Source organism: Clinocottus analis, unplaced genomic scaffold (genome assembly GCF_023055335.1).
Source record: "Clinocottus analis isolate CAN_PGR_092001 unplaced genomic scaffold, fCliAna1.0.p SCAF_19, whole genome shotgun sequence".
NCBI classification, from domain to species: domain Eukaryota; kingdom Metazoa; phylum Chordata; class Actinopteri; order Perciformes; family Cottidae; genus Clinocottus; species Clinocottus analis.
In genome coordinates, this window is record NW_027175920.1 from 14,988,178 (window position 1) to 15,008,867 (window position 20,690).

General features: G+C 47.0%; 1 protein-coding gene across 3 annotated transcripts in view; it reads left to right on the forward strand.

Moving 5' to 3' along the window:
* Nucleotides 1–20,690, forward strand: part of jmjd1cb (jumonji domain containing 1Cb) — a 97,211-nt gene that overhangs the window by 69,502 nt on the left and 7,019 nt on the right. For all 3 annotated transcript variants that reach the window (XR_011077869.1, XM_068583968.1, XM_068583969.1), the window contains 20 exons: nucleotides 1,590–1,695; nucleotides 1,863–1,987; nucleotides 2,088–2,231; nucleotides 3,555–3,596; nucleotides 6,608–6,875; nucleotides 7,449–8,009; nucleotides 8,093–8,450; nucleotides 9,338–10,283; nucleotides 10,390–10,587; nucleotides 11,172–11,332; nucleotides 11,998–12,160; nucleotides 12,646–15,229; nucleotides 16,051–16,252; nucleotides 17,467–17,681; nucleotides 17,768–17,920; nucleotides 18,822–18,911; nucleotides 19,031–19,155; nucleotides 19,638–19,872; nucleotides 19,985–20,202; nucleotides 20,325–20,675. Coding sequence is in view for 2 of the 3 variants with exons in the window: in XM_068583968.1 (XP_068440069.1) it covers nucleotides 1,590–1,695; nucleotides 1,863–1,987; nucleotides 2,088–2,231; nucleotides 3,555–3,596; nucleotides 6,608–6,875; nucleotides 7,449–8,009; nucleotides 8,093–8,450; nucleotides 9,338–10,283; nucleotides 10,390–10,587; nucleotides 11,172–11,332; nucleotides 11,998–12,160; nucleotides 12,646–15,229; nucleotides 16,051–16,252; nucleotides 17,467–17,681; nucleotides 17,768–17,920; nucleotides 18,822–18,911; nucleotides 19,031–19,155; nucleotides 19,638–19,872; nucleotides 19,985–20,202; nucleotides 20,325–20,675 (7,245 nt within the window). In the remaining variant the exon portion in view is untranslated. The remainder of the gene's footprint in view (nucleotides 1–1,589; nucleotides 1,696–1,862; nucleotides 1,988–2,087; nucleotides 2,232–3,554; nucleotides 3,597–6,607; nucleotides 6,876–7,448; nucleotides 8,010–8,092; nucleotides 8,451–9,337; nucleotides 10,284–10,389; nucleotides 10,588–11,171; nucleotides 11,333–11,997; nucleotides 12,161–12,645; nucleotides 15,230–16,050; nucleotides 16,253–17,466; nucleotides 17,682–17,767; nucleotides 17,921–18,821; nucleotides 18,912–19,030; nucleotides 19,156–19,637; nucleotides 19,873–19,984; nucleotides 20,203–20,324; nucleotides 20,676–20,690) is intronic.

Consider the following 20,690-nt stretch of genomic DNA (forward strand, 5'->3'; position numbering starts at 1 on the left):
CTGTCTGTTTACTTTCACTATTACCAATTTGTAGCCTGATGACGAGCTTGAATCAGGTTTTTTTGGGGAGGGATTTGCAGTCAACGTCTCCTGCACTTGATCGGTGGTCATGGTGACCATGTTGCCTTGGTAACACAGTCTCTATGCTTATATCGTGTCCAAACAGGCCAACGGTAAGCTGGAATAGTAGAACAGAGGCTCTGGGCTCATACATGTGTGTTGTTTCCTGAGGCTGCAGAGAGATGTGTGTCTCTCGTAGAATATGTGAGGGAGGTTTTCTGCTGACCTTTGTAGCCCCGAATTCCTTTGAGCTACTTTAACTGTTTGATTTAGAGCTGGACGAGGCCTTATCCACTGAGTGGAGAACTAATGTTCTGCTATGCAAATGTGGCATTCTTTATGAAAACATAGGAACCCTCCCACTGAGCACTGCTCAGATCCAAGTGCATCGTGAATGAATTCACAGGTCTTCAGACATCATGGCAAGCGCTGGTGGCATCGCATCTCATTCATGCACGGCTCACTTGTGATGCATCACCTTGAAGACTCTTTAAAACAACCTCAATTCAACTCTGACACACACACACACACACACACACACGCACACACACTGAGTGTGCTACCAGTGTGGTGACTGTGGTTTGGTTTCTTCCTCCTCCTCTGCCATCTGTCAGCGTTGTGTGCTCTGCTCTGTGTGTGTTTGAGTGGGGAAGAATTTTCATCAAACAACAAAATATTCTTTTCTCTGGATTCCTTTAGCGTTTCACTCTCTCTCCTATCGTGCTCCCTCTGTGTGAAACAGTCTTCTTCAAGGCTCATGGTTCCCCTCTTTGCTGCTGTGAGTGAGTGAGTGAGTGAGTGAGTGAAAGGCTTTTCTGTTGTTGTTCTGTAGTGAATTCCAGCTGTGCTGTGTTTAATTATATAACTGCACTTAGGTGAAGATTTAGTGTCAGTGAAATTGTTTGTGCACTTGTGTGCATTTCCCTATTGATTGCTCCGAGTTGCTCAACAGAACGCCTGCTGCTTGGTGCACAGAGTTACAGCAGGCTTGGTTCCTGTTCCTCCTATTGTCGTAATGGCGACATCATCTATGACAGTTGGTAGTTTTTCTCAGGCTTAGAATAACGCATCATAATAAGTTCCACATTGTATTTCATGACAGCTGATACTTATTGTCATTTATATTTTACATTATTTACAATTTTTATTTTTAAATCCCGAATTTGTTTTAGTTCAGCCAAACTGTAGCTCATGAAATCCAGTTAGCTCTCGGGGGTTCGATCCTGGTGTGGTCAGGGTATATTTTTGTGGGGGAAAGCGAATAAGTAATGCTTGTTTCACCCTCATTACCACCACTGACGTATTGCAGGGCCCTGAAACCCCTCCCACTGCTCTCACTGCCCGAGAAACGGGTGAAGTTGGTGAAAGTTCTCTCCCGCACTACGAACAACAGTCGCACACCTGTTTACCACCTGAGAGAGGAGAAATAGTGCGAGAGCACCTTGTCCTTCCAGTGTGGACAACCGTTCAGCAAAGTCTGTCTGAAGTGTGTGTGTCTGATCCATTGATGTCCCGTGTGTGTTCTCCAGGATGAGGTGGACAGTCAGAACCCAGTGTTAAGAGACAACCATCAGCTACATGAAGAAGTGAGGGGCTGGCTCAAAGACCAGAAGGTGCAGGAAATTTTTATGCAAGGTAAGCTTTTCACTACGCTCTTTCATGGCTCTCCTCGTCACAATGTGTGTCGTTTAACTCTTTCAGTCGCCTCGCTATGAAGTACACTTCCCAATACCAGCAGCACGTCGTAAAGTTTGATCCATCCATCAGCGGGACAATAATTCCATGTTACCTGTTTCCTTAAGGTCCCTATTCACTGAATGGCTACCGTGTACGTGTGTACAGACAAGACTCGGCCACCCAGTGGTTCACTGGCATCATTACACACCACGACCTCTTCAGTCGAAACATGGTCGTTATGAATGACCAGGTACACATCAACACACAATTGATTTTTAGTTTAGGTTAGTTAATATGAGAAGTGAGATTTTTTTTTCCAAATGTGTAAAGTGAATCTGGTGTGTGTTCAGGTGCTAGAACCTCAGAACGTGGATCCCTCTATGATCCAGATGACCTTTCTGGACGACGTGGTCCACTCCCTGCTGAAAGGAGAAAACATTGGCATCACTTCCAGACGGAGGTCACGATCCAGCCAGAACAACAACTCTGCCCACGTGAGTGCGCACACACACACACACACACACACACACACACACACACACACACACACACACACACACACACACACACACACACACACACACAGCACTAGTAACAGTTGACAGTGGTACTGAAGCGGACAAACACATTAAAAAATATGTTGACATCTTTAACTATCTGTTCACCGTGTTATGTATTAATAATGCATAAAAGTACAACGCAGAGAAATGAAGACAATACAAATACAAATGTTACCCAAAGAATGGTCACATCAAGTACTTTATGGAAACATCAGACAAAAGTTGGAGATCGCGTGAAATAAAATGTTTTGGGATAGAAGTAATATTTAGAAACGCTGGCCTTAAATCCAAATTAAGATTGAGATTAAGCATAAATCCATGTCATGCAGATGATCTCATGTTGTCCTCAAAGCACCGACAGACCTCTGTCAAAATATAAAAAGAAAAAACTAGCCTACGTACATCACAAATTAAAATTGTGAACATAATGGAAGCAGTAGACACAACAGAAAATGGTTTATTTTGGCCTTTTTAGAGAAAATAAATCTATAATAATGTTAATAAGCACAATTAAATATAATGTTGGTGTACGATAACAGGCTGGAAGCCTGAAAACAGATTCTGCTTTTCTGTCCGACTACATTAATTATTATTAATTATTTGCTGAAAGGTTATTATGGAATTATTTGCCCAATAACAACATAAATATGCTTCCTGCGACAGCGTTAATTCAGTCAAAACTACAAACAGGTGAATAGAGGTATATGAGGACTGGACAAAAAAATCCAGTCAATACTTTGGGCTGTTGTGGGGCGACAGGACAACGGCAACATGAACCCATAACAGGAAGACCAACACATTTTCACATATGAAATACTAATTTGGCAATTTATTTTCACGATCCGTTAATCTGCTGATTGTTTTCTGGATTCATTGACTGCCATAACATGTCAGTATATGTTGTTGAACAATAATTGTGGTCATCTAAGATTTCCTTATCATAACTGTTTTGACCCACGTCTGCCGTCTCGTGTTTTTGCTTTCGTAATGAAGAGAACTCTAAAGTAAAATATGTCCCTGTGAGTTTTACATTCAAACTCTCAGCGCGCTGGTTACCATTGTGCTCCTCTCATGCGGCAGTGATGTCAGCAGAACACAATTTAGTACACTTTCGGCATGACGTCAGATATGGAAGGAGCTCAGTGGTTGAACCAGTCCACTGACAGTCTCTCCTTGTCCCGTTACTTCTTTATAGTCATTAATTTCCTTATTTCCCTTTTTGATCTGTTTTGTCTTCTTGTTGTTGACACATTAAAGATGGCGGGAGGGAGACCAGGCGGGACCACTGGCAGCAGTCAGGTAACCACACACACACACACACACACACACACACACACACACACACACACACACACACACATTCCAGAATACTCTACATTTAGTGTGTAATGTAGCAGCTGACAGACATGAACTTTGCTTGATTGAAAGAAATTACCAAGAACATTTTTGTATTTGCACCATATATGGTCTTTGGAGGAAGTACTCAGACTGAGTAACTCAATAACTGTTACCAGTTATTGGGGGTGAGCTATTAGGTAAGAGAATAATCCTGAGTAAGAAAAGATTAGAAAGTGGGGTCTGACACAGCACCGTAACAGAAACACATGAGGCCTCCCCGCAGACTAAAACCCTGAGAGGCTCCCGCACCCCCCGCACCCTCCTCTCACTGTGGGCTTCCCGGTCTGTGTGACCATCCGACGGTATGCGGACCTGGAATCATGTCTGTGTATGTGGTTCATGTGGTAGAGTGGTTGCCCTGTAAATCAAAAGGTAGCAGGTTTGATACCAGTCCTCTACACGTTAGGGTCCATTTTAAAACGCATATATTTTGCTGCGTTTGCACTGAGTGTCCTCACGACGTCAGACTTTTAGAGCACCGCAAACGGAGGACAACTGATGCGTCAATACTAGCGACGCCTCACTGTGTGATGAGCCGCCACAGAACCAGCAGCAGCAGTGGAGTTTGGAGACGTGATCCACTTCATGAAAGTAAATTTACTTTGCTCAGTTTGCTGCAGCAGTTGAGGAATCGCCCACCTGCAGCTTGATACTGTTCATCAGATGCTGTGTGTTTGTTCTGGAAGAGTCTTTCAACATTAAATGTTTTGTTGTTTGCTAACTTCTCCGCACATATCAGGAGACCGGTCAGCTAGCATCGGTGGCAGTGAAAGGAAATTAATACACCCACGTACAATTAAACGCTCTACTTTTCTCCGTGAATTCTTTTTTTAAGGGCGGGGCTTTGTGAATCACGATTGGCCACCTGCAGGGGAAGAGGCTTGACAGAGACATGACAGGATGTGATGCACATTTTAGTTAAAGAAATAGTTAAACATTTATTTGTATTTCAGTAGCCCAATATCACCTCAAACTCCAACGTAAGAGGAGTTACCTTCGAAAGATTTATTCACTGGAAAAAATTAAATTAAAATAAAAATGTTTTTGTTTTGTTTTGTTTTTTTCCCCACTCGAGGCCCCCCTGCGGCGCGGGGGCAGCGGGGGTAATCTTTACGGGGCTGGTCTGACAGTAGTTTGGATTCACACTACCAAATGTCTGACACAACCTGTCAGATGAGATGTCAAAGTGAAGTACGAAGTGTTAGTATTAAAAGAGCAGACCTCCTGCCTGCACTACCATCTTGTGGCTGCTGCCTCTACCGCACACTGTGCAGCGCAGCATTTTTACACTGTACAAAAAGCTCCATCATAGGTTGGTGTGGTCACAAATACACACGCCACACCTGGAAATGGATCAGAGTCATAGAAACCATACTTTCGCTCTATTTATGACATTAATATTGTTTTTTCATTATGCCATAATCATACTGTTTCAGCTTTCTGAAGTCATGTTGCATATGATAGTATTTCTGTTCCTGTGTTTCATAAAGCAAACCGGTCAGCATTTATCTCTTGATGGCGCTCTTGTACCCTGCTTTGCGATGAGAGAAGTTTTCTAAATGTTAATGTTGAGCAGAGCAGAATTGATGTTGAGCCTTAGTTATGTCACCCGACAGGGTTCCAGCTGCTGGAAGGCTGACATCTCGAGACCACATGTCTATTCCCGTTTACATACAACAGGGGGATGGAAAACTTCTGAAATACTTGGTGTTCTTAGGTCAAGTGTGTTGCGTTTCTGGGGATCTATTGAAAGAAATGGAATAAAATATTCATAACTATGTTTTCAATAGTATGTAAACACCTAAGACTCAAAAAACTCATTGTGTTAGCTTAGAATGAGCCCTTTATAGAGAGCAGGTCCTCTTCACGGAGTCTGCAATGTTTCTACACTAGCCCAGGAAGGACAAACCAAATGCTGGCTCTAAAGATGTTTTTAATTTATTTTTTAATTTTTAACAACACCTCAAGGCCATTGAGTTCTTCAACGCGCTTGTAAAACTGTGATAATGTGAGCCGCAGAACACAACACCAGGCCGCTGTCTGAGTTCCTAAAGTGGTGTTATTATGTTATGGAACCACTGTCTGATAAACTAATGTGGTTTAATCCAACAGTCCTGTTATACGTCGTCCCGTCATGAAGGTTCTAATGTTACGCTCTTGTTGCAAGTTTTTTTTTTGTTTATGCTCATTTTGGAGACTGTATGTTCTATATTCTCTCCCTGACCTGAAACAGAAGTGACAGGAATATTAGGAATGTTAGAAACACCCTTCGGTCATGAAGTCCAGCGGTTGATGCCCCCTCTGATGCTGCCTAAAAAGCTGGACCAAATCCACTGTTGGAATGTGGGAGGAAAGTGAACTCCTCTCCATTTGGATGAGGAGAGACGCAAGACATCGGCAGCCACTTGTTGTATTTCTGATGTACTCTCCAGAACCTTGGCTGTGGAGGGGGACTGTGCTCCCTGCTGGCTGATTCAGCTGTTGTCAGTGGAGCTGGCTAAGGTTATGTGACGATATGCTGCTATTTTTAAGCTTGTAAAAAACTGAGGATGTTCAGGCACACACGTGTCTACAGCACCTGTCTCTTTAAGACGAGGTAGGTGGTGGGCAGGTGAGCGTCACTGCAGGACCACAAACGCATCAGCAGCCCAAACTATGTGCTTCAAACTGACCGTGGAGTTGAATAAACTCTTAATAAGAACAGAACATTATAACCTTCATGCGGGGTTTGCTGCAGAGCAATATCATTGGACAGCAATGGTTTGAGCAAGGTGTGTGCAGATAGGATGCATTGCAGGCTTCTCATATTGCAACTGTTGATGTGTATAAAATAAATTGCTATTCATAGTAATATCTGCACATCTCTCTACGTAAGCTAACCTACGACTGTTTTTGTAAATATACACTTGCAGAGTCATTACACTCGAGCCCAAGCCAACAGCCCCCGCCCCATCACGACCTCATCAGGCCCCAACCCCAAAAGTTCCCAGGGGACGCTGGCCTCTCAGCAGCAGAACCAATCGCAAAGCCAGCAACCCGCCAGCCAATCGCACCACTCGCCCGGCAACAGTGGGCGGGAGCAGAGGGAACAGCGCAACTCTCGCTCATCCAGGAGGAAAGGATCGGACAGCAGCGTTCCAGAGGAGGACAAGGACCGGCGAGAGGAGCCCACAGGAAGAGGTGAGGATTTTATAGATCCGCTGCTCCTGGTTGGAATGCTTAGCCCTTTACATATTTGACATAGTCAAAAGAGAACCCACTGCATTCAACAAATAAACATATACACCTATCATTTAAATTATTAATAGAAGCATACAATTTCCCATGTGTCTTTTTATAGTAGCCCCAGTGCAGAGAACAAAAATCTCCAGCTAGCTTGTAAAATAACAGATTCAAAATGGTGGCACTAGATAGTTCTCTATGTACATATATATGTGTACGCAACAATGGCTATGAGCCACCAGATAACATGTTGAGAGCTGTTGAGAGGCAATCAAAACTCAATTTTGAATCTTGCAGCTTTAACTGATGGCATTTAACCGGTCCAAATGCTTCTCGACGGTCAACGGTTACGACTCACACCACAGCTTCCAGATAGAACACATTGTGGTGCCTTAGGCTTCATGGTTCAATTTTTAAAACACAAAACTGTTTGGCTAAAATTTGGGCAGGACGAGGTGGAAAAGATGGAGAAGATGTAAGCTGTGTTTGAGTCTGAAAGTGACCCATTGGTTTTCTCTTTAATTTTTCCAGACTCCAAGTCGAAGCTCAAACAGGCGGTGAACAAACGCAGGAAGGGCGAGGAAGATGAGAAGAAAGTGGGTCTAAAGAGGCTGAAGACTGACATGACCTCTGACCTGTCCGAGAGCAGCGACTCAGAAAACCCGCACAACAAGAGAACCGCCCACTCCTCCTGCTCCTCCTCCTCCTCATCGTCTTCGTCCTCCTCGTCCTCCTCTTCTTCCTCCTCTTCTGAGCCCAACTCTGAGAACGAGCTCAAGTCTCGCGCCAGTGAAGTGAAACAAAGCGGCATTTCAAAAAAGGAGGAGGAGCCGCAGCAGCCGCTGCCAATGCAGGGCACTAAAATTAACGATTCCTCCTCTCTCATTGGCCGTCTGTCCCCGTGGACGGAGCTTCAGGAAACAGAGGACTGCAAGAAGGGCGTGGTCAAGGAAACGGGGAAAATGTCAACCAAGGAGGAGGAGGAGTTAGTGGCGGTGACACAGATCACCCAGTCTCCACGGCAACAAGCACCTCAGATGTCTGAGGTGGTCCAGCCCGGCAGTGTGGAGAGCAGCAAGAGCACTATAAAAGGTACAGGCAGCTGTCATACATGTGCTCATCATCTGGAAGCTTAGTATTCTTATCGTATAATGTGGTTGTTTTTTTCTTTGAAGCGTCTTCTCGATCACAGACGCCATCGCTGTCCCATCTCGCCGGCAGTGGTGGAAGTGGAGGCGGCGTGATCGACATCACGGATGAGGCCCAGGCCACGGTGCACCAAGAGAGCTCCGAGGCCGTGTCGGCACTGCTCGCCTCTCAGAAGGCAGAGTCCACGGCCCTCTCCCCTTACCTCCCCCTCAACCCTTCTCCCGTCTCTTCGCCGCCCGTCCCGCCGTCCCCCTCACCATCGGAAGGAGGCCGCAGGACAGACATTGAGCTGTCCATGCAGCAGCAAGGCATTATGGGAGGTGGCATAACAGCAGCCAGGAGCTTAAGCAACAAGATGGAGTTTGCTCCCTCTGAGGTCATCAGGTGAGAACAGAAGTCTTCAAATAGTCTTGGAAAATGGACTTGTTAAAACACATCAGTCATAATTCAAACGACCCTAAATGCAACTTGTGGGTTCTCAACCTAACGGCTTGTGTTTTATTTGACAGTAATATTAGTTATTATGTCAAAATAACGTATTTTCTGTGAATCAACACACGTCTCCATAGCTGCAAGGAATATGACATGCCTGTGTTCTTTGCCTGTGATCCATCTGCTAAGAACATGGAGAAGATATTTGACGAGCAGAAGTCGCCCTTTTAAGCTGAGACAGATCCCATATTCTGCTTGTGTTCACAGGCTACTGGTGTGGGTCTTTTGTAACCGCCCAGCCAGGATGATAACGTCACTGATTACTCAGAGTTAACAGACCTTTCTGTATTTCTTTCTTCAGCAATTTAAACAGCCAATACAGCCGGTTGAATATAGAACAGTCCCAGCGGCCTATGTGGGCCGCGTAACATGCATTAACACTTTCTTAGAACAGGGCGGGCCTTCCACAGTCAATGCTAGTACAGTAGAGGAATTTGTGAGCAAATAGCAAGTTTTGCATCTCTTTTTTCACGCCGTAAGACATAAAGGACTTAAATCACTGTTTGATGTGTATTAAGACCTGTAAAATTAAGCACTGTTAATCTGCGTATAAATGCTGCAGGCCAGTAACTCGGTTTCCCCATATTTTTAAAGTATGGTCGCTTATTTTAACTCCTGTGTGAGAGCAGTTCTTCCTTTTTTCAACAAGTGAGAATGTGAGGGAACATTTTCTACGTTTTCCCTCGTTAATGAAGCTTCAATAGCAAAACAACGGAGATCTTTTTTTTGTGTACATATGTGAAAAACATTTTCTACTGTGCTTTTTATTTTTTTTTTAGGCCTGTTACATCGATGGTTGAAAATGTGGTGCTGGTGGAAAAGGAGAAAACTGTTCTTCCTCATCACCTCCATCATCAACAGCAGCAGCATCAGCAGCAGCATGGACTGCAGCAACACTACACATCCATCCATACCAGCATTAAGAGCCCATCTCTGTCTGAGGAGACGAGAAAACACCCTCATCAAGCGCCCTCCCACAAGATGAACACAGTTCTCCCCTCTGAACTCGCCAGATCCAGAATGAGCCCCAAACCAGCTCAGCTCGACGCCCTGAAACAGAAACCCCAGCATCCCAATAACTCTCAGAGCCATCCCTACCCCAACACAAATCCAGCTGACCTTCTCAAGGCTAAGCTCCTTCCGGGACTGCTGGACATCTCCAAACCCAAACCCAACACCTCCCCAGAGGTCTCTAAGCATAAAATACAGAGGTACTCTGATCCCTCCCCGCCCCCAATAGGCCGCTTGGTGACAAAAATAGAAACGGCAGAACCCCCGCGGTCCTGTTTCAAGCCGGTGCTGGCACGGTTGGAGTCAGGTGGAGTCAATTTGAGCAGCAACACCAAGAGCCCTCTGATCATCGATAAGAACGAGACCTTCACCGTTTACAGGGACCCAGCGCTGGTCCGCTCAGATGCTGAGAACTCTGTTTCCGTCTCTGTGTCCTCCAACCACGTGGCAGCCTATCTCCATCCCCACCTGCACACCCTTCACTCCCCCTCCCCTCACTCCCCCTGCCTCACCTCTGCGTCCCATCCCCACGCCGCTTCCCACCTCCTCGCCCCTCCTCACACCTCTGCCCTACCTCACCCCCACCTGTTACCCCCTGGGGTGCTCCCAGCTATGCCTCCTCCTGCGGCGTCCCTCCTAGGGGGCCACCCCCGGCTCGACTCCCCCAGCGGGCTGGGCCACCTCGGCCTTCCTCACCAGCAGCAGTTCCTACAGGTTTGACTCCATATAAATATACAGCTTCTCTCCTAGCTGATCCAATCAGGATATGTCTGTTTGAAACTGAACATTATTTACACCAAATATGTGTCTTTGCTTTCAGAGTCAGGGCCCCCCTCCACCCTCTCTACTTGCTCAGGCTCACGGCGGGGCATCGGGGCTAGGTCTTTACCCCATCCTTTGGCAGTACCCCAACGGAACGCCCACCTCTTACCCCCCGGGGCTCAACCTGCCACCCACAGCCAAGTGGGTCCACCCAGAAAACTCTGTCAGCGTGAATTCCGAGGGCTCGCTCAGGAGGGTAAGTGTATAGGTTTGTGTGTTTTGGGGGGATTCTACAGTAGCATACCGCCACATGAAGAAGTGGTGAACACAGGCTGCCCTCAAATGTAAAAACAGGCTCCGATCACAGATTCTGTCAAGGGGGCAGCTATTGTGCCCAGCTATTACTTAGAGCTTGCATAGGCTTAACGCATGGCCAAAAAAAAGAAACACACATAACTATATTAAAAAGAAATGGACTAACGTAATCAATTTACTTGACTTTAATTTGCACATCGTGCCTCGAGCTGTGAATCTGAAAATGTCCCTGTTTCCATTAATGAGTCTGATAATTTGTTGTCTCTGAAGTCCACCCAGGATTTGTCCTTACATAACACTGTCACTACAGTTTGGTTCTCAGCTCAAAGAGCAATGCTTCAAATTCCCCGTGCCCTCAACGGGTTTGTCCTTTTATTGACTGGGAGGTCACCTCATCACTACTGTCCTGACCTCCACATCATTTTTTACAGACTAAGAGAACCTCTTTGTTTGAAACAGACGCATCATGCCGTCATGAAAATGTGGATTTTCACGTTTTGGTTGTTTGTGTGTTTACATGTGCAGAACACAACCAGTACGTGGCTGCACCAGGCAGCTGGCAGCGTCGGTGACGCTATGGGTTTGCTGAGCCATGTTCCTGTTCGTCCGGCGAGCGCCGACCCTCACCGGCCCACGATCAAGATCAGCGCTCACGCGAGCCCTCCACTGTCAAAGGTTCATAAAGAGTGAGTAGAAAGCGCAGGAACATGTGAGGCTCTCCATAACGCATTAAAGCATCCTTTTGTTCAAAGATATACTCCATATAAGATTGGATTTCCTTGAAATAGAATGAAGTGTGTCAAGGGGAGTTTATCTACTGTCACGCTTTCATAGCAGTCCAGCCCAGCTGCATTAGAGGCTAGCCAGTAAAGCTGTCCTTTGCAAGGTCACTGAAAACACCGGGCATTCCCTTTTCCTGAAAGCTGATTGGAAGAAGCACTCCGGAGCAAGAAAGAAGAGGCACACAATTGGTGTTTTCTACATTTGAACAGCGTTTGTAAAGCTGGATGCATTCAGAGAGCAGCTGGAGAGCTAAGTTAGCCCTGAGAAGCAGACGGGTGATACCAGGTCAGACAGACAAAGTAAAGTGGCACTAATCCAACATGAGAGCAGTTGAGACAGAATGCTGTTCATTCAGCAGCCTCTGCGCTCCTTATGTAACCACTCGCCATTATCTAGACACCAGTGAATACACAAAGCATCACGGAGGAAGCATCACAAACTCATTAGCCTAGTTATGTCACGGCCACTGAAGATCTGCTGAACAGCGAGTAACCTGATACCCTACATGAACCAGTCTGTTAGTTTCCTGTTGTCCTTCTCGCTGAATGTTTGACTTGTCCTTGTGCAGAGACGTGGATAAGAAAGGCTTTGTGGACCCGATCAGGACGTTAACGCTGGCACAGCTGAAACAGGAGCAGACAGACCGGAGTCGAACCCCCACGGGGAAAGACATCCACCTCCATCGCCTCTACCTAGACCCCCACTGCAAGGCCCGCCTGGCAAATGCACAGGTACACTGCTGCACCTCGGTTTTATTGTTGGCACTGTTGTTGTCGCCGTCGCTATAGGTAGCACTAAGAGTGGTGTCACGCAACAGGTTCAGCTGTGTAGAAATCCTGTTCTTATTACATAGATTTATTACCATAAATTCTGTTCAGAGTGATCACAGTGACCTACTCTTCTGCCGATAGCACAGAGTTAGTGACTTACATGCTGCGTTTAAGCTCTACTTAATAGATTAGCACAATAAGGTTATCATAATGTGCTCAAATGTAATCTTGTAAATTGTAGTTTTTGGTGAGAAACTTGAAGAAATCCAGCTGTTTGAAGATGTTTTCACAGCAAAACAAAATAGACGTTACAGAGGGAATTATGAACCGTTTAATTTCCTAACACCAGCTCTAAGCAGCTTATAATACACAAGTGTCATGCTGCAGTCTGTCTGTTTGAAAATGTAAAAAACAATCCCTAACAGTGTTTGCATTTTATTGCACAGGATGCCGTTCAGGCGGCGGACCGAGCCAGTAAATACAAAGAGGAGAATCGTCAAATCCTGAAAGAGAGCATTGAGGTCGCTCCCTACACCGCCAAGATCCAGCGCTCCGGTGACCCCGGGATGGACAGAGAGAGGTGCAGGGATTCAGCCTTTCCCGTCCGGTTACCGGCTCTCGCCTCCCCGAGCCCCAAGGCCGGCCACATCCATCCCCACGTCATCCAATCAGAAAAGAGCAATTACTTCACCACTCTGTCCAACAGCGTTGTGAACGAGCCTCCGAGACTCTACCCCTCCAAGGAGCTCAGCTCTTACTACGAGAAAGTGTCCGGTGGAGCTCCAGGGGTCGTGAACAATGTCGGGGCCGCCTTACCAAGCCAGGGAGCTCTGTCCCTGGGCAGCTACAGCTCCAAAGCCTCCCTCTCCAAGCCCCCTCCCCTCATCAAGCACCATCCGGAGGGAGGAGAGGGTTTAGCAGGGAAAATCACCGAGCAGCTCAGCCAGCAGGTAACACTAGTCCAACAACAACATCAGCACCTCACGGGTGGTATGGACAGGATAGAACGCCGCAGCCCCGCCATTTCTCCTTCCTCCTCTACATCTTCTTCCACAGCACCCAACCACAACCACAACCACCATCACCACCATCACCACCACCAACAGCAGCAACAGCAACAGCAGCAGCAACAGCAGCAACAGCAGCAGCAACAGCAACAGCAGCAGCAGCAGCAGCAACAACATCATCAGCTCAGGGCAATGCCATCTCTCCACCGAGCGCCTGTCTTCCATCCGCCCACACAGCACGCACTGGATCGCAAAGAGGCTGCGGAGCGAGAGAGGGAACGGGAGAAGGAGAGGGAGCGAGAGAGGGAGCGAGAGCGGGAGAGAGCCAGTTACAGCGGACGCCTGTCCCCACCGACCCTCACGCCCATCCAGCCAGTTAGCTTAGCGGCAGCCGGTAGCAAAACCTCCGTGGAGCAGCAGAAGCCCCCCACGCTGCTGCCGGAACTCAGGGACGTCAAGGGTCATGGGACCGCTGCCATCACCTCCGTGGCCTCAGCCCTCGGTGGGGACATCATGACTTTGCCCGTAGACGCGTGGAGGCGCGGAGAGCTGATTCAGGACAGAGGAGGCATGTCGAGGGGCAAGCCCCAATCCGCGATGGCGTCCGTCATCGTGCGTCCGTCGTCATCCATCAAGTACGACAGTCTTGTTGGTGCTAACAAATCTGGTGCTATGATAACTAAGGAGTTCCCCCAAGGTAGGTTCTACCCAGCCAAGTTTCATGGGGAGGGTCTTAGACTAGGGGAGAGTGTGAGAGAAGTTGTAGCCGGCAGGGTGATCCAACCCAACTCAAACTTGGACGACATGTGCGTCCAATACAAACATGCTTCTATGCGTGGCATGCATGGAACTATGGCGGCCGGGATCACAAACTCTGTGTGCAGGACTGCAATTTCAGCTTTTGGCATACAGAGTATGAGTGGGGCAGCCATCCCAGAGCTGGGTTACTCAATCTCAACCCATAAAACTGGTATTTGCGGCCGGGTGCTGAGCCACTCAGGACCAGGAGGAGAGAACCAGGAGGGGTTAAGCTCACGCACCACATCTCCAGGGGGGTCTCTGCCTCCCCCTAGTCCAGCAGGGACACCCCAGCCCAGTCCAAGCCTCACCCCAACACCCAGCTCCATTTCTGGCTGCAGTCAGCCTTACTCCTCCTCCTTTGTCCACCTTAAAAAGCACAAAGCTGCCTTGGCTGCAGCCCAGTCCAGAAGCAACTTCTCCATCATGCCCACATCCATCGCAACCGGAAACTGCTTCCTACCTGTGGATTCAGTCGACAAAACACCCGTTCACAACTCTCCCCCTCCACCCTCTTCCAGCCAAGCCTCGTCATCTTCGGTCGACAGCAGTATCAGCAGCTCAGCCAGCGGGAGCACAACAACGGGGAAGTCCAGTCCCCTGCTCAACGGACAGACCTCCGGGTCGGCCTCAACGAGCAGCGGGCAGCCCAGCAACTACCACAAGCTGAAGAAAGCCTGGTTAACCCGACACTCAGAGGAGGACAGGAACACAACGGCTAGTGCGAGCTCTACGAGTACTAAACCAGAGAAACTGCCCAGCACCAGCACCGCCACCAGCACCAGCACCGCCACCAGCACCAGCACAAGTAACACCGTGGCCATGTCAGAAATGATCAAACCCTGTACAGTCAACCTCAGTGCCTCCACCTCCAGCGAGGTGGAGCTGAGCAAAGACTGCAAAGCGGAGAGAGAGAGGCAGCTGGAGGAGAAGGTGGTAGGAGCAGCCGTCGGGGGAGGGGAGGAGAGAAAAGCAGCTCCATCATTAAGGCGAGGGAACAAGCGGTCCTATGAGTCCGCTTCAGAGAGCGGGGGAGACGACTCTGACGCCAGCGAGAGCAAGATGGAGGGCCGAGCCAAGCGGCAGCCTAAACCCACCTACAAGAAGAAGCAGAACGATATGGCCAGGAGAAAAGGAGACAATGAAAAGGACGAGGACGACCTTAAACCCAATGGCATCTTCCGATCAGCCCGGGAGAAGACGAAACTCAAACTAGCCAGCACCAGTAAGTCTTTAATTGTTTCCCAGGCAGCAAGTGGAAATTATTCTGTGCTTTTGTTATTGTTAAGTAACTTCATTGAAAATCCAGCAGCGTGTTATTCGGTCTCTTGTGCACTCTCAGCCGTGAGAAATATAGATTGTTGAAATTAGCTTACAATACATAGTTTCATTTTGTAAGAAACCTCAATAATTGTCTCACAGCAGATTGTACACACTGTAGTTTTTACAGGAGTAAGTAGTGCAATTATTTTTTTTGTGTGGGACTGAAGGAACTACTGTGTGTGTGGGTGTTTGTGTTTTCTCATGGTACAACAGTGTCAATAGTTTTTGGATAACAATGGAGCTTTCTGACACAGAGGAAAAAAGATACATCTGGCTTTGATACATACATAATGCCTGTTAGTTTATGCTCTCATTAATGGTTTGTCTGTATTTTGTGAGATTTGTCGTAAATATGATCCACTATTACACATATAAAACGTGTCAGATTTCTCTCTTCCAGTATTTCTGGATCCAAACATTTGAAGATAAAGTAGTTTGCTGGTGTGTATTTCATCACCTCTCCATCTGTCCGGCTGCCACCTGCTGTATGAGACAACTTTTCATGAACGATCACACAATGTGTAGAAAGCGTTGAGGAACTCGTATGTTTGAATTTTAAACCTCTCGGCTGCGTGACATCAACATGTTCCATTTACAAGGTGCTTTCACAAGCCCTTAATTTTGACCGTTTCGACTCCGGTCAGTGAGAGGGCAGTGTACAGTTACCGATCCTGATGAAATGCAGGCACTGTCAGTGACTCTAATCAGGGCCACTCTCCTCAGACGGGATCCCCCGCTCCGTCCTGAAGGACTGGAGGAAGGTGAAGAAGCTGAAGCAGACTGGGGAGTCGTTTCTGCAGGACGACTCGTGTGCCGAAATCGGGCCCAACCTGCAGAAGTGTCGGGAGTGCAGGGTGGTCCGCAGCAAGAAGGGAGAGGAGCCAACGCATTCACCCGTCTTCTGCCGCTTCTACTATTTCAGACGGTAACCCAATTTTCTTTTTTCTTTCCCTGATGTGTTTTTTCCAAGGTTTTCCTCTGCTATCCTGCACGCGATTGCACTTCCACATGCGCCCATTATTCCGACATATATTGTTCCATAAAGATCTTGGATCATGAAACCCAACAAGGCGTAGCAGCTGTAATAAGTCCCCAACCCCTCCTCAAACACGCCTGGAGATGCTCTCTTTGCTCTCTTCTTGCCTTCACGCGACAAACAAGGGCTCCATGATCCACTGCAGTTTTCTCTGAAGCGTGCAGGAATAACACAGATGGAGAGGAGGAGAGCGGGGAAAGAGGGGAGAGAGGTGAGAGAGGAAGGACGGCCTGTTTTTATCAAAAGCCCTGCCCTAGCTACAACGCATAGATTATTCATCATACGGCTTGTGCAGTATGTACAGCTTCTGTCTGTGTTCCTCTCTCTCTTAAACACACACATTGAACACACATACACAGACAAACACACACACACATACTTCAGTTGGATAAGCAGCAGCTGCAGTCGGGGTCTAACAGGGTAAATCTGCCAAAGAGGATTTTCTGCTCTATAATCTTTTCCTCTCTGCAGAACTGCTGCTGCTGCAATCCCCGGTCTCTCTCTCTCTCTCTCTCTCTCTCTCTCTCTCTCTCTCTCTCTCTCTCTCGCTCTCGCTCTCGCTCTCTCTGTCTCTGTCTGTCTCCCCTTCTCTGCATCCCCACTTCTAATTCTGGCCCTGCCTCACTCTATCCCACCTCCTCCCTGTCTGAGCCATAATATTCACCTTAGCTGACTGGGTCGTTTAAGGACAGCACAGAGCGTGGGAGACAGCTTCACATTCTGACACGCACTGGCAGTAAATCACTGCCCTCCTGTTTGAAAACATGGGGGGTGTATACTTATGAGGATTACGTATTAATATATATGTATCCATTTTTACATGCGCTCACCATAGGAGTATGTTACGTATCACAGACGACGACGACGTTGAGATACACAAATACATGAGGATGAAGAGTGTGCTTGTAGTACAATATTAATATTTGCAGCTGCATCTTTTGAATATGCTGCAGGAGTCAGGGATGTGGTTAGCACTCAAATGAATGCAAAAAGGTAAAGCATTAGTGTGTGTTAGTGTGCTGTCCTACTACTGTAATCTTCATGTCATACTTTGATCTTTACTGGACCAACTGTGTGCTAGTAACTCGTTTCCTCCCATCCAGGCTGTCCTACAGTAAAAACGGAGTTCTCCGGATGGATGGCTTCTCCAATCCGGACCAGTTTGACAACGAAGCCCTGTCCCTGTGGGTCCCCGGGCTGATGGAGGAGAGCCAGCTGGACCAAAGCACAGCCAAGTACATCCTCAGCTTCATAGGAGACAAGTTCTGTCAGATGGTTGTGACCGAGAACACCGCCGCCACCTGGGTCAAGAAGGATGGTGAGCTGTTGTTTTAAAATGACTCACACTTGGATTCAATAACAATAATACAATATATAATTATACTTTTTTTGTGTGCATTTCAGCCAAGTTGGCGTGGAAGCGAGCGGTGAGGGGGGTGAGAGAGATGTGTGACGCCTGCGAGGCGACGCTCTTCAACATCCACTGGGTTTGTCAGAAGTGTGGCTTTGTTGTCTGCTTGGACTGCTACAAGGCCAAAGAGAGAAGGAGCTCCAAAGGTCAGTTGTGTGTGTGTTTGGACAGACAAGCAGGCTGTACAGGGATTCCTGCATGCACTGTTTTCACAGGGAGTCACTGCTACCAGTCGAGCAAGGATGAACCACATTAAAGGTCATACGGCGCGTCCTAAAATGTCAAGTCGTACTTGCGTCTTCAGACTTTTTGTGCTGTGAGCTCTTCTTCTTTTTTATACAAACTAGCTTGGTCTAGGTTCAAAGGTTTATTGTCCTGGACAGACAGGTGGCAGTGACACATAAGAATTCTTTTTTTTTTTTAAGAAGTATGTTTTCTTTAGCGTATAATCCCCAAAGAAACTAAGAATCCTTGTACTCCTATTACCTTAGAAGGAGCCCTTCGCATCTACATAGGGATCTAGTCCTCTTTATGGACTCCACAGGACTTTGTGGACTACATGTCTCTATCATAGTCTATATGTGAAGCTAACACAGCCACTGAAAGGAGGCTGTATGGCTTTCAGAGCAGACGAGAAAGCAGACAAATGACTACTGGAAACATTTTAAATTTGGTGCTTCATAATGTGAGGCCAAAGCTCACTAAGTTAATGGAGCGCTATTTTACATCATTGTGCGTTTCTTTTCTTGTTTTTTTTCTTTAAAATTAACCGGTTAGTTACCAGTTCATGGGTGGCTATCAGAAATAAAATAACCAAAACTAACATCCCAAGTTTTAATACAGCAAATCCAAATATACATGCAGAGTTGTGTTACTGACTTGTTTCGACGTGGATTTAGCCGACGACCACAGTCTAAATAAACAAGTACATTTTACTGCTAAACCTTTCCTTTACTCACTTTAGATAAGATGGTTGTCGTGTTATGTTGTTAGGGTCATTATGGCATTAATACAGCGGCTGACATGCGTCGCTCTTTGTGTGATCAGATAAGGAACTCTACGGCTGGCTGAAGTGTGTGAAAGGCCAACCCCATGACCACAAACACCTGATGCCCACGCAGATTATACCTGGCACAGGTACAGTCCACACACTACGTTGAATAATGTAATAACCATCACACCCTGACCAGACCCAATCATGTTCTATATTAAGTGTTTAAACTCTGCTGCATCTTGTTTTTCTTTAAACGTTTCAGTGCTGACCGAGCTGGTGGCTTCCATGCACTCTCTCAGAGAAAAACACAACATCAAACCCCACTGTCCCTGCACCAACAAGCAGAACGTCCTGACCAAACTACCAGCCACCAACGGAGTCTCACAGGTAGCGCTGGAATCACACATTGTTCAGTCATTAAAGAAAAGCATCATAATTAAGCATTTTATAATGACTTGTATAATATAATGAAAAGTTACATAAATACTTCATAATTGAGTGTCAAGTTTTTTAATAGGGTATAATAAATTTCCATAGTTGTTAAACATGATAATATTTGTTTCATTATAATGCAGTATATCACTTTAATTTAATTATAATGTGATTATATTATACTCGAAGTGCTCTTTTTTAAGTAATTAAATATATCCAAGATCAACACACTTTCCCACTTTAAAGAATGATCACTTAACAATAACTATGATTAAACGGTCCCATAAGCAGGTTTTATGCATTATATGTATGTTTGTTTGTGAGTTGGAGTCATACATGTCGCAGGGTAGATTTTCCTCGTCTCCCTCTGACTTTCCTTTACGAAGGATCTCAAGTCAGTATGAGCTTGTGAGTAACCCGCGCTCTTTCTCTGCCAGGTCCTGCAGAACGTTCTGAACCACAGCAACAAACTGTCTCTGGTGAAGGCCGAGCTGGGCTCTCACCAGAACTCTGACCAAGAAGGAACCAAGGTGGAGACCAACGGAGGAGGTGGTGGGGGGAGCAGTCCAGGGAGCGACGCAGGAAGTGCTGCCGTCACCCCGCCCGAGTCCCAGTCGCCTCTGCACTTCCTGGCGGACCTGGCTGAGCAAAAGTCCAGGGAGGAAAAGAAAGGTGAGGGCGAGGGGGCCATTTGATCCCCTTCCTGGCTCCTTCTAGGTTGCCTCATGAAGTCTTTAAGTATACTTCGCCAGATGTCAGTAACCTCCTCCTTTTTCTCTCGCAGAAAACAAGTCGGTGCTGCTGGGGAAATCAATGAAGGAAGACAAGGTGGGGGACAGCCTGGAGGTCCTGCAGCAGTGTAAAACCACCTCACTGGTGGCCAACAGTACAGAGCAGGGCTCCACACTCAGAGACCTGCTCACCACCACAGCAGGGAAGCTGAAGCTGGGATCCACCGACGCAGGAATCGCCTTTGCACCGGTCTACTCTACTGCGTCACAGGTACACACGTGCCACCTGTCTGATGTTACAGAGGATGAGTTTGGGAATCGTCTGCTTTACTGCCTGGTTGTATCAATACACATTTTAGAAAATAAATTGTTGTTTTTCCTCTCCGTCCATAGACTGGAAAAGGTGGGAGGACCATGCCCAATATCCTTGACGACATCATTGCTTCGGTAGTTGAGAACAAAATCCCTGCCAGCCGCCAGAGCATCACCACCAAACTGTCAATCAAGCACGAGCCCATCATCCTGAGCAACAACAACAGCATCTCTGCCCCTGCTATCACTGAGGACGTCAAGCCAGACAGGAAGAAGTTGGTGCACGTTACTGTAGCACTGCCGGAGGAATCGACCAATCAGTATCCCGATATTCCCCACTGCTGGTTAAACAACAGACGGCTACTGTGGCTCAAAGATCACCGCAACCAGAACAACTGGAGGCTGTTCAGAGAGTGCTGGAGACAAGGACAGGTACACATCAGCCCT